This window comes from Onychomys torridus, chromosome 8, assembly GCF_903995425.1.
Source record: "Onychomys torridus chromosome 8, mOncTor1.1, whole genome shotgun sequence".
Lineage (NCBI taxonomy): Eukaryota > Metazoa > Chordata > Mammalia > Rodentia > Cricetidae > Onychomys > Onychomys torridus.
In genome coordinates, this window is record NC_050450.1 from 96,461,659 (window position 1) to 96,478,579 (window position 16,921).

At 36.9% G+C, this 16,921-nt stretch overlaps 1 protein-coding gene across 1 annotated transcript in view; it reads left to right on the forward strand.

Moving 5' to 3' along the window:
- The window catches only part of Cep112 (centrosomal protein 112), a 385,003-nt gene that overhangs the window by 50,650 nt on the left and 317,432 nt on the right, over positions 1 to 16,921 (forward strand). The window contains exons 8-9 of the mRNA XM_036195322.1: positions 7,468 to 7,515; positions 7,776 to 7,853. Coding sequence (XP_036051215.1) covers positions 7,468 to 7,515; positions 7,776 to 7,853 — 126 coding nt within the window. The remainder of the gene's footprint in view (positions 1 to 7,467; positions 7,516 to 7,775; positions 7,854 to 16,921) is intronic.

The following is a 16,921-nucleotide window of genomic DNA, read 5'->3' on the forward strand; positions in this document are numbered from 1 at the left end:
TCACTTAGGGACCTAGAGGCCAGTTTTAATTGATTTCAAAGCAGCCATTATAAATATATTCAAAGAAAAGGGGCAAACCATATGTAAAGAAGTAAAGAATGAAGTTATCACCATCAAATGGGAATAGACTCTCAGTAAAAAATATATATATATATATATATATATATTACATGGAATTTAATCTGTAAAACAGAAAGAAATGATTAAAGAAAAAATAAACATTGTTTCAGAGAATATGGGATGCCTTTATTTTTTTATTTTTTATTTTTGTTTTGTTTTTGTTTTTTGAGACAGAGTTTCTCTGTAGCTTTGGAGGCTGTCCTGGAACTTGCTTTGTAGGCCAGGCTGGCCTCAAACTCACAGAGATCCACCTGCCTCTGTCTCCCGAGTGCTGGGATTACAGGCATGCGCTGCCACCGCCCGGCTATGGGATGCCTTTAAATATATTAGTATAACATAGGCATAATGGAGGTACTAGAATGAGAAGAGAGTGGAAAAGGATCATGAATATATTTGAAAACATAATGCCTGAAAAATTTCAAATTTGGTGAAAAAAAGAAAGCTTGCTAATATTAGTACTGAAAGAGGAGATAGACTACAGAACCTATAGATGTTCAAAGTCAAATAAGGAATTACTGCAGATACCTCCGAGGGCATAAATTTGACTGTAGATAAAAGGGACAGAGTCCTTCAGCAAACCAAACTCACTAAAAAGAGAAATCTGAATAGTTCTATAGCTATTAAATGCCATGAACTTGTAGTTAAAAATCTTCCATGAAGGAAACTCCAGTCATAGATGATTTGTCTGATGCATCTAAAGAAGCAGTTAAGGGAGAAGTAATGACCATCACAGCCTTTCACCAAGATAGTAGTGTCATCTCCAATCACATTGTGTGGCCAGTGTTAGTATCAAAACCAGACAACACGGAAATAATCTGTAGAGCTCACATTTGATGAAGAATTTTATTCAGAATGAATGAAGAATTCTTGCTAAGGAAGCCTAATGAAAAGAAAGGCAAAGGATGCTATAAAGAGATACAACTAGATGTCTGTTAAATGGTTTTATCAAACAGTTGACAGTGCTAAGTGCTGATGAGGATGAGGAGCAACTGGAACATACTTCTTTCTACTGGAAGTGCAAAATATTACTTTCCAAAGCTGGACAACTTTTAAAGGAAATAAAACATTTAGCATATAATCCAGGAATCTCACACTGAGGGTTGATTTAAGTAAGATGAATGTGTCTACTCAAACCAAACATTCATACAAGTATTTGTAATAGCCTCTCTTTATTTTATAATTGACTAAAATGCAAAGGACTCTAAATACTTCTAAGTGTAGAATGGATGAAAAGATGGTATGTGTATACATACAATGGAGTTTGCCTCAGTGATACAAAGAACTGTTATCAGGCCATACAAAAAAGTGGATGATTTTCAGGAACATTATGCAGAATGAAAGATACTAAAGTCTTCAGAAACTGAAAAGATGCTAATTTTAATTGGAATTATATAGCAGAAACAAAAATTTCTTACTAGGCTAGAGGCCAGAATAGTACTCTGTAGATTTTAAAGAGTAACTTCAAGTATATACAAACTTTTAAAATTATTCTTTGGATTTTAAATTACTGATTATTTCTGTGCTGGTTGTTTTTGTTTTTTTGTCAATTTGACACAAGCAAGAGTCATTGAAGAAGAAGGAATCTCAGCTGAGAGCATGTCTTCATCAATTGGCTGATTAATGATTGATGTGGGAGGGCTTAGCCCTCTGTGAGCAGTGCCATCCCTGAGCAGGTGGTTCTGGCTAGTATAAGAAAGTAGGCTGAGTAGACCATGGAGAATAAGCCAGTAAAGCAACACTCCTCCATGGCCTCTTCATCAGTTTCTGCCTCTAGGTTCCTGTTTCGTGTTCTTGCCCTATTGCTCAAATTCCTAAATGGTCTTATTATAAAAAACCCAGAGCCAAATATTGGGGTAAATGCTGAAAGATCAGAGAGACAAAGGAACAAGCCACAGCTGCTTCTCGCCTTGCCAACTCTACAAATCCTCTGACTGAATGTCTCTGAGTCCTGAGGCAAAAGGGGTCCAGCCAAAAAGGGGCTGAGCCTCAGTAGAAAAGGCCTCCAGCCAAAAAGGCTCTCAGTCGAAAAACTTTAGTTCCTATCTCCTCACGTCTCATATACCTTTCTCCACTCCTCTTCCTTCCTAGTGTTGGGATGAAAGGCATTTGTGCTTCTCCAATACTGGTAGCAAGGGCATGAGATCTTAAGTGCTGGGATTAAAGGCAAAAGGCATGTGATGCCTAAGTACTGGGATTAAAGGTGTGTGCCACCACTGCCCAGCTCTGTTTTTCTCCTAAACTGAATCAATCTCATGTAATCCAGAGTGGCTTTCAACTCACAGAGATCCATCTGGATCTCTGCCTCCTGAGTGCTAGGATTAAAGGTGTGTGCCACCACTGCCTGGCTCTGTTTAATCTAGTTTGTTCTGTTCTCTGATCTTTGGTCAAATTTTATTAGGGTACACGATATAACACCACACTGCCCCAACTTTCTTCCTGATGGACCACAATAATAAGGGTGAATAAGCCCTTTCCTCCTTCAGCTGCTTTTCATCATGGTGTTTATCACAGCAATAGAAGGCAGACTAAGACAGTACCATTGAATGGATTTGCTAAAACCAAAGAACTATAGAGTGAGTCTTCACCCACAAAATTTGACTAAATATTTTCTGAAGTGTATAATGAACAGTCAGCAATGGGGCAATCTCTTGTCTTTTTATTTATTATTTGAAGAAAAATAAAATAAGTCATTTGTGTTCCTGACCTATGCATGTACTTTTCATATTTTTACTTATGCCTGAAAAACCTGGAAGCCTTTCAGGACAACTAATTTTTGTATGTTCACGTAGAATTTTTTCTTTTAAAAATCATCATTCACTTTGAGTTATCTTTTGAAAGAAGTCATGAAATAGCCAGGCATGTAAAGCAACATGTAATCCCGGCATTTGCAAATAATAGGCAGGAGGATTGCTATGACTTTGAGGCTAGCCCAGCCTATAGAATGACTCTGTCTTTAATAAAAAAACAAAACAAAACAACAAAAATCAAGAGCTGTTAAGATGACTTTTTGGATAAGGGCACTTGTCAAGCTTCATGCCCTGAGTTCCATCCCCAGAACCCTCATCACAGAAGGAGAGAACCAACTCTCCATAGTTGCCCTCTGATTTCCACACCCACAATCTGGTGTGTACATCCCCACACACACAGAAGTCAATAAGTAAAGTTTAAAACACAAAAAACGGAACTAGATTTGAGATTGGAGAAATTATTATAGCTGGTAGTTGATCTTAAAAAGGAGATGACAGTTTCTAAAAATGAGAAGAAATATGGTTACAGAACAGAGGCCAAGGAAAAAATGTTTTGCTTGTGAGTTTATTTTTGTATGGCCTTGGATATTTATAAAGTGGATCTGATTAGGAAATAAATACATTTTTAATAAATGATTATTTCAATAAGACTAGAAATTACCACTAAGAGTATAGTTTCCTTTTCATGTTTCTACCTGAAAATCAAAATCAAGATACAAAACCTATCAATATCAAATAGCTCTTTAAAATAATTAAAACCAAAGGCAAATATTAATGAGTAATAGTGAACAGTCATAAAAGTTCTGTGCTGTGTTTAAAGTGGTGCTGAGAATCAAAGATCCACTAATGATCTGTTCCTTAACCTCAAGAAAAAAACAAAACAACAAAAAACCTAACCAGGTAAAACAAAACCAAAACTGAACCTTAGGCCATCAGAACCAATAGATGAAACGTTCTTTCTTGACACACCATGGTATAGTTTATCTCATGGGCAGCATACAACAGTGTTTCCTGCTTGTGTTCTGTTCATTTGGCCTTTTTTCCCTTTTTCTTGTGGTACTAGATGGTGTGTTTGTATGTGTGTATATGTTGCTTAAGCCTGTTAAATGATAGCTGAAATATTTTGGGTAAACTAGTGAATCAGTCTTCACATGTAGAATTATTTCTGTGGAAAAATAATGTTCTTTGTGTGCTTGTGTGTATGTATGCGTGTGTGTGTGTGTGTGTGTGTGTGTGCACGTGTGTACGTGCACATGCACTGGCACGTGCACACATACTTACAGAAGTCCGTAGATAACTTGTGGGAGTTGGTTCTCTCCTTCTGTTATGTAGGCCCAGGGACTGCAGTCAGGCCATCAGATTTGGCAGGAGGCCTCTTCACCCACTGAGCCATCTCACTGGCCCCCAACATTGGTTTCTAAGCTATAGATAAGATATACTCTTGAAGCACAGTTGACTAGATATTGAAAGATGAATCCTCTTCGCAGTTCTCTTCACCCTGTGAAGAGTTTTCCTATATTACAATTTTAAAAAGTTATTTTAGTTGGTGTTCCTGGTAATATATCATTGACAATGTCTTTACCTCTAAAGTTTGTATATCTGATAAAGTACTTTTTAATTTTTCTGGAAACAAAACTCCTCTAACTGACTATTAGTCCATTAGAAGGTATTTTCTTATGGAAGTTGAGCCAAAACATGAATAATTTCAAAATATAAACCAACAAAAAACTAATTTGTAATCCAGTGTGCCTACTAAAAAAACTAAATGAAATAAGACATCAAAAATCAGTTTTCATTAGAGAGCATTCATATATCTGTATTAATCCCTAGCATAAATTATTATATATTTTATTATTGCTATTCTGTTTGCTTTTGAAACAAATGTGCAGATGCCTGGTGGACTTGTGCTGTTGGAATCTAGTTATTTGGGGCTTTGCCTTCTATGTATTTTCATCTCCATCAATGTTTCACATGACTGTGCTGTAGCTTCCATGCTAGACATTCTTTTTTTGTGGCATTTGTTCTTGATGTATTTTGAGAGGAGGAGGTTTTCTGAAAAAACATGAAAGAAGTCAGCCTTAAGACTGTTTACACATTGCTCCATCCAAGTCCATGCTGCCTGCGGATTGCAAAGTGGGAGTAGTCAACTTCAAAGCACATCTGGCTGTTGTTACAAAATCAGAAAATAGATTGCTTATTTTCCCTAAATAGACTCAAGAACATGCTTTTCTTTGAATATTTCCCAAACTCAGTGTATTATAAATAAGAACAATGGAATATTGTTACCATTTTCACTGTTTTTATGAATTAGAATAGACTTTTGCTTTATTCATAAATTTGAAAAAATAATTCATAATAATAGAAACCTTTCACTTCTTTATTTAATGCTTTTAAAAATGAAGGGGGTGGAATAAGACTTCTGTATAGCTGAAATGCTGTATTGTAATTAACTAGACCAATATTTTGTGTCCTACTTATAAATGGAGAGCTGAGCAAAAATAAGTCACAGATGGTTTCCTTAGCCTTTGGTTTTAAATCTAAACTTAATTAGAGCTTAAGCATCTTTGAGACTTGTTTTTACTCTTCCTGTTTCTTCTTATATTTATTTCAGTTTATGAGTTGGAGTTGAGTGTGTTCGTTGGTGTGTGTGTCTTTGAAGAACTCACTTTCTGTGTTCCCCAAATGAAGAATGCTAACTTCCTTTTCACAATGTACTTTCAGACAACAGATATTTTTGAATGTACTTTGTTACTTCCTAGAGCTTGCTACCTGTATTTAAAGAGCTGTGTGTGTACAGTTCGGCACCCCCTTCTCAGGCACAGTGCTTCAACCTTACTTAGTAAATGCACTGTTGTGATTCACGTATCTTCTAGTTAGTAATGCTTTGCATCCTGAGCATTGAAGTCAGACTTCCATGCAGCCAGTCTGTAGTGTTGCCAAACATACAGTCGTGGTGACTTTGTACTTTGTGCTAATTTGGTTGAGGTTTGGGATCTTTATTTAGCTACTTTTATGTGGATCTTGGAATTGCTATTCACTTTCTCTTCACTGGGATGTAGGTACTGCTGATAGATAGGTGTTTTTATTTGGTTCTATTGTTGGTCTATGTGCAGGACAAGGAGAGACATTTAAATTCAGATGGTTTCCAGTACCTTTATGGGATCTAGTCTCTAGGTGAAGAAAACCATGTGCATATTTTCCTGTTCTAGGAACTAAAATGCATGTAATTCCTCAGATACTGTCTTGTGTTCTGCTAGACTCCTTTGCTATTTTAAATTCTGTTTTTTAAGTTTAGTCCCTCCATTTTCTTTAATTGATTCTTTATCTTTGCCTTTTGTGTCAAATTGAGTGTAATATCTTCAAAATTAAATAAAAATTAGCTTTTTGAAAACTGGCTAGGATTTTGGAAGATAGAATAAGCTATATTTGACAAAGCTTGTCTCTTAATCTTAACTGTGTAATCCAGTGTAAGAACCGTTTTCTTCTTTGGAGTCGTAATGTTCTTGTTTGTTTTGTGGTTATTGGTGTAGTAGGCTGTGAGCTTATGACATGAAGAAATTAGACTTTTCTGATAATGACTTAATTTTTATTTTATTTGTAAATGAAATAGTTGGTATAGAAATCATAAAGAATTTATCATAAAGCAATTCAAGAAATGCTTGATTGAAAGGCATTAAATGTGTATTAGATGACAGACCTACAAAGCTGAGAAGACACTATCCTTGTACTTAGTCTGCCCAAAGATGTGTGTGGAAACATAGGGCTGAGCACTCAAGGTATTAGGTAAGGGCCATGAATGTGAAGCCAGGATGCTTAGGAGCTGCTGAGAGGTGGGACCAAATGTAGTTCCCTCTCTCCCTTCTTTTACTAAGAATATTGTTGGGCACTGGATTGGGGGTTCGGAATAGACTGGTGGATGTGGCAATCACTGTCTTTGTTTTGGGGACTCACATTTTTTTGAAAAAATGGGTGCTAGGTCATAAAAAGAGGTGAGCATCCAGGGTAGCACTAGCCTGGTTGGGTTTAATTTTCCTGAGGACCTCATTCTGACTCAGTGAGTCTTGAAGAAGGTGGGAGAATGATTGCAGCATTTAGCAGGTAGTGCTTGCAAGGTGAAACAAGTTTTTTGGTGCCCCTGGAATGTGGAGTAAGTTGGGGAATAGTGAAGCTGAGAAGATAGCTTTAGGGAGCATCTCAAAGGACTTTCATGTCCTCATTTATGCTATGAGTTACAGTTAGAGTCGGATCTCTAGTATGCCTGGGGGTGTGGTTACTAAATGGAGATTTAAAGAATGAATACATGTATACTTAGAGGGTTTGGGAGGTATAAACAAACAGGCGATGAACACAAGTTCTGGTAACATAGCCATCAGATTTTGGAAATGTGAAATGTGAAGTAAAGAGCCTTCGATGAGAGTGGGCATTGAGGTAGAGGGCCATGAAGGTGCATTTAGACACAGAAAGGAAGTTCACTGAAATGTATGTGTGGTACTATAGAAAATGAACTAAATATTAAGATATACAGAAGACATTTTCACATAGAAAAATGTACTTTATTCAAACAACTCCAGGAGTAATGTCTTTATTTGTAATATTTCAGATAGAAAATCCTCGGTACCTGAGACAGAAGCCTCTTCCAGTTTCTCTGGTAAGTGATGATTTCACTGGACTTTTTCTAGGGACACGTATCTTTAAATAAAATGAAGTTTTTAAAATATAAAAAAATTTAGTTCCACATTAGGAAGGGTAATAGTAATTTTAGTCCTGTTGCTTAGAAGTGAATGAGTCACTTTTTTCTCCAAAGCTAACCTTATTTTGAAATGAATTTCTGAGACTTTATTAGTTTACTTTAAAAAAGTTGATAAACTAGTCCTGGGAAATTTTAAATAACTCTTACTGCTTCTACAGATAACTCCAAAGGTCAACCTGAAAAAGTCTACCAGTCTTCACGATGATCATTTTCTTTCTCGAATGCATGAGAAAGAGGTAAGACTGAGTTATTTCTCATGTGCCAAGTACTTACCACAGTTGATATTGTATAATAATATCAAGTTGATATTGTGTAATAGGAGCTTTCAGACTGTACATAGATGTGACACACAGGAGAAAGAGGTTAGTTATCTGGGCTCAAAACCAAATCATGATGCAGACCAGGCTGGCCTGCCATTAAAGAGTTTAATGTATGTCTCCAATCTTGTATGCCCAGCTCCACTGCTGGGGAGGGTTGTGATGCAGGATTCTTTCCTCACTTAAAGTTCTGATGCTCAGGAGATAGAGGCAATGGCAGTTTTTAGAATGAGTGTGTTTGACCTCAGTGAATCCATGCACCCTCTTTATCTGCTTACTTGTATTTTACCTTCTTAATTTCACCATTCTTATTGTTTATTATTATTTATTTATTTTACAACCAAACTGCAGTTTCCCCTCCTTCCTGTACTCTCAGCTCTCCCCACCTTTCCTCTGCCCTCACCCCATCCACTCCTCCTCCTTTTCTATTAAGAGGAAAGCAGGCCTCCCATGTATAGACCCAAACATAGCATACCAAGTTGAAGATTGGACGGGGCAACTCAGCATGAGGAAAAGGGTCCCAAAAGCCAGCAAAAGAGCCAGAGACACTGCCTGCTTCCACTGTTAGGAGTCTCACAATAAGACCAACATATGCAGAGTGCCTTGATCAGTCCCTTGCAGGTTCCCTGGTTGTCAGTTCAGTCTCTGTAAACCCCTATGAATCCAGGTTAGTTGATTCTGTGTGTTTTCATGTGGTTTCCTTGACCCCTCTGGCTCCTACAATCCTTCCTCCCCCTATTCTGTAGGATTGCCTAAGGTCTGCCTAATGTTTGGCTATGGGTTTGCATCCCTTTCCATCAGTTGCTGGATGAAGCCTCTCTGATGACAATTGAGCTAGGTAACAATCTATGAGTATAGCAGAACATCATCAGGAATCATTTCACTGATTTTTTTCCATCATGTTTGGTTCTGTACCAAGTCTCTAGGCTATCCAGCCTCTGGGTCCTAGCCCTCCAGGCAGTATCAGGAGTGGGCTTTCTCTTGTGGCATGGATCTCAAGCTGGACCAGTCATTGGTTGATCACTCCCACACTTCTGTGCCATCTTTATCACAGCATGTCTTATAGGCAGGATAAATTGTAGGTTGAAGGTTATGTGGCTTGGTTGGTGTCCCAATTCCCCCACTGGAAGTCCTGCCTAGTTACAGGAAATGGCTAATTCAGGCTCTATATCCCTCATTACTAGGAGTCTTAGCTAGGGTCACCCTCACAGATTCCCAAGAATTTCCATTGCACTAGGTTTCTAGTTTGTCCTGGAGATGCCTCCCAATTCCAGTTGTCTCTCCTAGTACTCTCTACCTCCATCTCCCCAAACCTGATTCCTCCTGTTCCTGTCCCCCACAACCTTCTACTTTACCCATGATGTTGATTCTATTTCCCCTTCCCAGGGAGATTCATATTTTCCCCTCCTTGAATCTTCTTTGTTACTTAGCATCTCTGGGGGCTGTGGATTATCTTTTACTCTGCAGCTAATATCTACGTATGAGTGACTGTATACTATGTTTGTCTTTCTGGGTCTGGGTTACCTCCCTCAGGATGATTTTTTTTTCTAGTTCTATCCATTTGCCTGAATTTCTTGATGTCATTATTTTTAATATCTAAGTAATACTTCATTGTGTAAATGTACCACAATTTATCCATTCTTTGGTTTTGGGACATCTAGGTGGTTTCTAGTTTCTGGAGGGTTGTGAATAAAGGCTGCTATGAACATAGCTGAGCAAGTGTCCTTGTGGTATGATGGAACATCCTTTGGGTGTATTCCCAAGAGTAGTATAGCTGGGTCTTGCAGTAGATCAATTCATAATTTTCTGAGATGCCACTGTATTGATTTTCAAACTGGCTGCACAAGTTTGCACTGGCACCAGCAATGAAGGAGTGTTCCCCTTGCTCTACATCCTATCCAGAATGAGCTGTCACTTGGTTTTTAGTCTTAGCCATTCTGACAAGTTTAAGATAGAATCTGAGTTGTTTTGATTTACATTTCCCTCATGGCAGAGGATGTTGAACATTTCTTTACATGCTTCTTGGTGATTTGAGGTTTCTCTGTTGAAAATTCTCTGTTTAGATCTGTACCCCATTTTTTTTATTGGATTATTTGTTTTTTGATGCCTAGTTTCTTGAGTTCTTTATATATTTTGGAAATTAGCCCTCTGTCTGATTTGGGGTGGTGAAGATATTTTCCCATTCTGTAGGCTGCTGATTTGTTGTGTTGATGGTGTCCTTTGCCTTACAGAAGCTTTTCAGTTTTATGAGGTTCTAATTTAATTATCAATCTTAGTGCCTGTGCTATTTGTGTTCTGTTCAGGAAGTTGTCTCCTACACCATTGTGTTCAAGGCTATTCCCCACTTTCTCTTTTTTAAGTTTGGTGTATCTGGTTTTATTTTGAGGTCTTTGATCCACTTGGACTTGAGTTTTGTGCAGGGTGATAGATATGGATGTATTTGCATTCTTCTACACTGACATAAAGTTATACCAGTACCATTTGTTAGAGATGCTTTCTTTTTTCTGTTGTATAATTTGGGCTTCTTTGTCAAACATTAGGTGTGCATAGATGTGTAGATTTATGTCTAGGTCTTCAATTCAATTCTATTGATCCACTTGTCTATTTTTATGTCAATACCATGTTTTTTTTTATTACTATTGCTCTGTAATAGAGCTTGAAATCAGAGATGGTGATACCTCCAGAAGTTCTTTTATTGTACAGGATTATTTTAGCTATCTGGATATTTTGTTTTTCCACATGAAGTTGAGTATTGTTCTTTTAAGGTCTGTAAAGAATTGTATGTTCAAATTTTGATTGAGATTACATTGAATCTTAGATTTCTTTTGGTAAGATGGCCATTTTTACTGTGTTAATTCTATCGATCCCTGAACATAGGCAATCTTTCCACCTTCTGATATCTTCTTCAATTTCTTTCTTGAAAAACTTGAAATTCTTGCAATACATGTCTTTCACTTGCTTGATTAGAATAGTTTTTATATTATTTGTGGCTATTGTGAAGACTGTTGTTTCCCTAATTTCTTGCTCAGCCTATTTATTGTTTGTGTATAAGAGAGCTACTTTTTTTAAATTTTATTTTGTATCCTGCCACTTGACTAAAGGTCTTTATCAGTTGTAGGAGTGCCCTGGTAGAATTTTTGGAGTCACTTATGTATACTATCATATCATCTGCAAATAGTGAGACTTTGACTTCATTCCTAATTTCTATCCCCTTGATCTCCTTTTGTTGTCTTATTGCTCTAGCTAAAACTTTAAGTATTATATTGAATAGATACGGAGAGAGTGGACAACCTTATCTTGTCCTTGATTTTAGTAGAATTGCTTTGTTTCTCTCCATTTAGTTTGATATTGGCTCTTGGCTTTCTATATATCGCCTTTATTGTGTTTAGGTTTGTTCCTTGTATCCCTGATCTCTCTAAGTCTTTTATCATGAAGGGGTGCTGGATTTTGTTAGAGGTTTTTTTCAGCATCAAATGAAATGATCATGTGTTTTTTTGTTTTTGCTTTTGTTTTTTTTTCTTTCAGTTTGTTTATATGGTGGATTACCTTGACTGTTTTTTCTATGTTGATCCATCCCTGCATGTCTGGGATGAGGCCTACTTGATCATGGTGGATGATCTTTTTTGATATCTTTTTGGATTTGGTTCGCAAGTATTTAAGTGTTTTTCATCAATATTTATGAGGGATATTGGTCTGTAATTCTCTTTATTTGTTGAGTCTTTGTGTGGTTTGGTATTGGGGTGACTAGCCTCATAAAATGAATCTGGCAGTGTTCCTTCTGTTTCTACTTCGTGGAATAATTTGAGGAGTCTTAGTATTAGCTCTTCTTTGAAAGTCTAGTAGAATTCTGTGCTAAAACTGTCTGGCCCTGATCTTTTTTGGTTGGGAGACTTTTAATGACTGCTTCTATTCCTTAGAGGTTATAGGTGCATTTAAATTATTTATCTAATCTTCATTAAACTTTGGCAAGTGGAATGTATCAAGAAATTTGTCCATTTCTTTTGGATTTTCCAATTTTGAAGTATGAACTGATGATTTTTGGATTTCCTGAGTGCCTATTGTCATGTCCCCCTTTATTTCTGATTTTGTTGGTTTGGATGTTCTCTCTTTGCTTTTTAGTTAGCTTGGATAAAGGTTTGTCTATTTTGTTGATTTTCTCAAAGGACCAATTCTTTATTTCATTGACTCGTTGTATTGTTCTCTTTGTTTCTATTTTATTGATTTTAGTCCTGAGTGTGATTATTTCCTGCTGTCTGCCTCTGTTTGTTCTAGAGCTTCCATGTGTGCTGTTAAGTTATGAGATCTGTTCGTGTTGAGTTATGACTACTGAGTTTCTGAATGCCTGTTAATAATGAGTAATGCTGTTAGTATAAGATCTACCTAATTTCTTTATGAAATTTCTTCTTAGCACCACTTTCATTATGTTCCATAAATTTTGGTATGTTGTGCATTCATTTTCATTAAATTCTAGGAAGCCTTTAATTTCTTTCTTTCTTTATTCCTTGACCCAGTGATCATTCAGTAGAGAGTTGTTCAGTTTCCATGACTTTGTAGGTGTTTTTGTTGTTTCTATTGTTGTTAAAAATCCAGCTTTAATCCTGGTGGTCTGATAAGATACAGGGAGTTATTTCAATTTTTTTTTTTTTTTATGTTTCTTTAGACTTGCTTTGTGACTGAGTATGTGATCATGTAAAAGTTTGGAGAAGGTTCTGTGAGGTGTTGAGAAGAAGGTATATTCTTTTGTGTTTGGATAAAATGTTGTGTAGCTATCTGTTAGGTCCATTTGAGTCATAATATCTGTTAGTTCCAATATGTCTCTGTTTAGTTTCTGTCTGGGTGATCTGTCCAGTGGTGAGAGTGGGTTGTTGAAGTTTCTCACTATTAATATGTGGGATTTCATGTGTGATTTAAGCTTTAGTAATGTTTGTTTTCCAAATGTGGGAGTCCTTGCATTTGGGGCATAGATGTTCAGAATTGAAATGTCATCTTCATGGATTTTTCCCTTGGTGAGTGTGAAGTGTCCTTCCCCATCACTTTTGATTAATTTTGGTTGGAAGTGTAATTTGTTAGGTATTAGAATCACTGCACCAGCTTGCTTCTTGCATCCATTTGCTTGGAAAATCTTTTTCCAACCCTTTACTCTTAGGTAATGTCTGTCTTTGATGTTTAGTTGTGTTTCTTGTATGCTCCAGAAGGATGGATCCTGTTTTTGTATCCGTTTATCCGTTCTGTTAGCCTGTATCTTTTTACTGGGGAATTGATATTGAGGGAGGTTAATAACCAATGATTGTTAATTTGTTGTTGGTGGTGGTGGAGGTAGTGTGTGTGTGTGTGTGTGTGTGTGTGTGTGTGTGTGTGTGTGTATGTGTGTGTGAGAGAGACAGAGACAGAGAGAGGGAGAGGGAGAGAGAGATTCCTTTCTTTTGATTTTGCTGGTGTGAGATTATTTATTTCCTGTGATTTCATTGGTGAAGTTAACCTCCTTAGGTTGTAGTTTTCCTTCTAGCACCTCCTGTAGTGATGAATTTGCAGATAGATATTGTTTAAATTTGACTTTGTTGTGGAATATCTTGTTTTCTCCATCTATTGTGATTGAAAGTTTTGCTGGGCATAGTAGTCTGGGCTGGCATCTGTAGTCTCTTAGAGTCTGCAAGACATCTGTCTAGGTCCTTCTGACCTTAATGTCTCCTTTGACAAGAAATTAGTTATAATTCTAATAGGTCTGCCTTTATATGTTACTTGGCCTTTTTTCTCTTGCAGCTTTTAATATTCTTACTTTGTTTTATACATTTAGTGGTTTTATTATTATGTGGCAGAGGGTCTTCCTTTTCTGGTCCAATCTATTTGGTGTTCTGTAAGCTTCTTGTACTTTTTTAGTCATCTCCTTTAGGTTAGGAAAGTTTTTTTTCTATGATTTTGTTGAAGGTATTTTCTGGGCCTTTGAGCTGGGAATCTTCTCCTTCTATTCTTATTTTTCTTAGGTTTGTTTGGTCTTTTCCCATTGTCCCTGATTTCCTGGATGTTTTGTGTCAGGAACTTTTTAGATTTAACATTTTCTTTAACCACTATTATCAATTTCATCTATCCTTATATTCTACTCCCAAGATTCTCTCTTCCATCTCTTGCAGTCTGTTGGTGATACTTGTGTTTGTAGTTCCTGTTTGCTTGCCCATATTTTCCATCTCCAGGATTCCCTCAGTTTGTGTTTTCTTTGTTGCTTCTAGTTCCATTTTCAGTTCTTGAATACTTTTATTCTGTATGTGTTTTCCTGGATTCTTTAAGGGCTTTGTTCATTTCCTCAAGTGCCTCTGTCATCTTCACAAGATTGGACTTAAGGTCATTTCCTTGTGCTTCTGATGTGCTGAAATATCCAAGGCTTGTAATAGGAGGATAGTTGGGCTCTGATGGTGGCATAATGCCCTGGATGTTGTTTATTGTGTTCTTGCACTGGCCTCTAGTCATCTGGGTTTGGGGTTATTATCAGTTTAAGTGCTGATTTCTGAGTCTTTGTGGGATGGATGCTTTTTAGATGTTTTCACCCCTTGCTTTCTGTTTCCTCTCTGGTCTTCTGGCCTGAGTGACTAGTGGTTTTGGTGACTAGTGAGTCTTCAGGTCCAGTAGTGTGTTTCTGCTGATGTTTTGGTGGCCTGCTTGGCTTCTGGGGTTTTGGGTGCTCACTTTGTTTCTGAGTTTCTGTTAACTAGTGTGGCCTCTGGGGTTCTGGATACTGGTGTGGTCTCTGAGTTCCAGGTACCTGGGGTATTTACTATCAGTGTGGCCTCCAGTAGACTGGGTGTCTTCTGCCTTGAGTTGTGAACTGGGATATGGAGCCCAGGTGAGGAGGTGCTGTTGGGAACTGCTGGGCAGAGCTTAAGGGGTTTTAGCAGGTGATGGGCGGTGTCTTACTTGGGGTTCCTTATATGTCATGGCCTCTGGTAGAGTAGGAATCTGCTTATTATCCTTATATCATTACAAGTTACATCCATCTACAAAATTGATCACTGTAGCTGATACATGGTATAATATAATCTTTGTGATAAGAGTATTTGAAATTTGTTCTCAGTGATATTGAGATGTATGGCATTCACTTATTAGCCCTATTGCCATCCTGTAAATCCATGCAAACATCAAGACCAATGCTATCTAATGGAGCCTGTGTGTCTTTTGATTACAGTCATCCCAGGAACTTATGGCCACCAGTCCAGTCTGTTTTTAGAATTCAAACTTTTGTAACTTTTAACACATTTCTTCTGCTAGTCACATTCAGAACAGTGTGTATCATTCAGCAGATTTACGTTGTTGGTTCTTTCTTGTAATCTGAGAAAAAGTTTCTGACATGGACCAAGACATTTGGAAACCTGTTGTCACTAAAAATAAGAGACAACACACACACACACACACACACACACACACACACACACACACAAAAGATCAGCCTTTAGATCAACCATCAATTCTCAGAGAACATATGGTAGACTGCTGTATTAAAAAACAAAATAAAATAGAACAAACTTATTTTACTTATTTATGTCTATGGGTGTTTTTCCTTCATGTATAGGTCTGTTCACTATGTGTGTGCTTGGTGCCTGAAGATGTCAGAAAAGGGCATTGGATCTCCTGAACTGGAGTTAGAAGTGGTTGTGGGCTGTCATGGGATGCTGGGAATCCAACCTAGGACCTCTGGAAGAACAGCCAGTGTTGTTAGCTGCTGACCTTCTCTCCAGCCCTGATATTGCCATTGTAAAAGAATTCCCCCTTCACCATTTCCCAGAAAGAGGTGCTGCTTCTTTCTTACACAGAATGCTTATTAGGTCTTTCCCCATGAATTTATAAGTTAAATGTACTTTTTAAATAGAGTCAAATAAAGCAACATACATAATAAATGAGAGAACTGGTACTTTAAAATATAGCAACACAAAACTTATTAAGTAATTGTATAAAGAAATACTCCTTAGGCAAGAGTTGTTCACATTGTCAGTATTGACACATTGTCAGTGTCCCAGAGTCTGGTGAGTAATTTGGTGGATGGATCTGAATAATTTCTGCCCTCTGCTGAGTTGTTCAGACAGAACACAACAACAGGTATTGAAGTAGGAAGAAATGAGGAAGAGATAGGAAGTCACTTGCAGAAATAAACACCAAGGCACATAGAGAACTAAACAAAATAAAACAGTAGTTTCTAATTATTTTTATTCTTTTGTATAAATTTGGCTTTTATATGAACAAATTTTAAAAATTGGAATAATTGTTATCATATATTATATGCATAATATCTATCATTTCTTTTAATGTGATAAATCCTGAAATAATTATCATTAATGTTTGAGAGAATTTCATACATCCCTAATCCAAGGAATGACATACAAATGACTTATTCTTTGTTATAAATTGGTATAGTAGATAACAACTTGTCTAATGAAAATTTCAAATTTGTATCCTGAGAGTAGGCTGCACTAGATATCTTAGTGACAAAGAATCTTAGTTCCCAGCATGGTGACTCATCTGGTCATTAGCTAGTAAAGTGTTTTCGAAGGAGGATGGTCACAGGTTGATACCTATGCAGAATGATGATTGCTTTATGAATCAGTTTTCTTAATTGATTAGTGATGACCCTTGGGATTTAGAAAGAAAATTTGACCGAACAAGTCTATCATTCTGTTTTTGCTCATAGTCTTTTGAAAATTGCTGGTTTGTAGGGAGGGCTGATAGTGCCTTACTTTAGTTTTTTTTTTTTTTTTTTTTTTTAAATGATTTAAAATTTACATTTCAATTGTGTTACTAAGCTTTCATGGAAAACTTGTAGAGTTTGTAGTTATTCTACTTATTAAAACAATTTTTTGTTTGATTTTTATATTTATTGTCTTTTGATATGCTTAAAATAGTTGGTCAATATGCAGGAGCATATCTTGGTATTTTATTTTACATATACATTATTCCTTTTTTGTATTTGTGTGGCAATATCTCACTTTGTTACCCAGGTGGGCTCC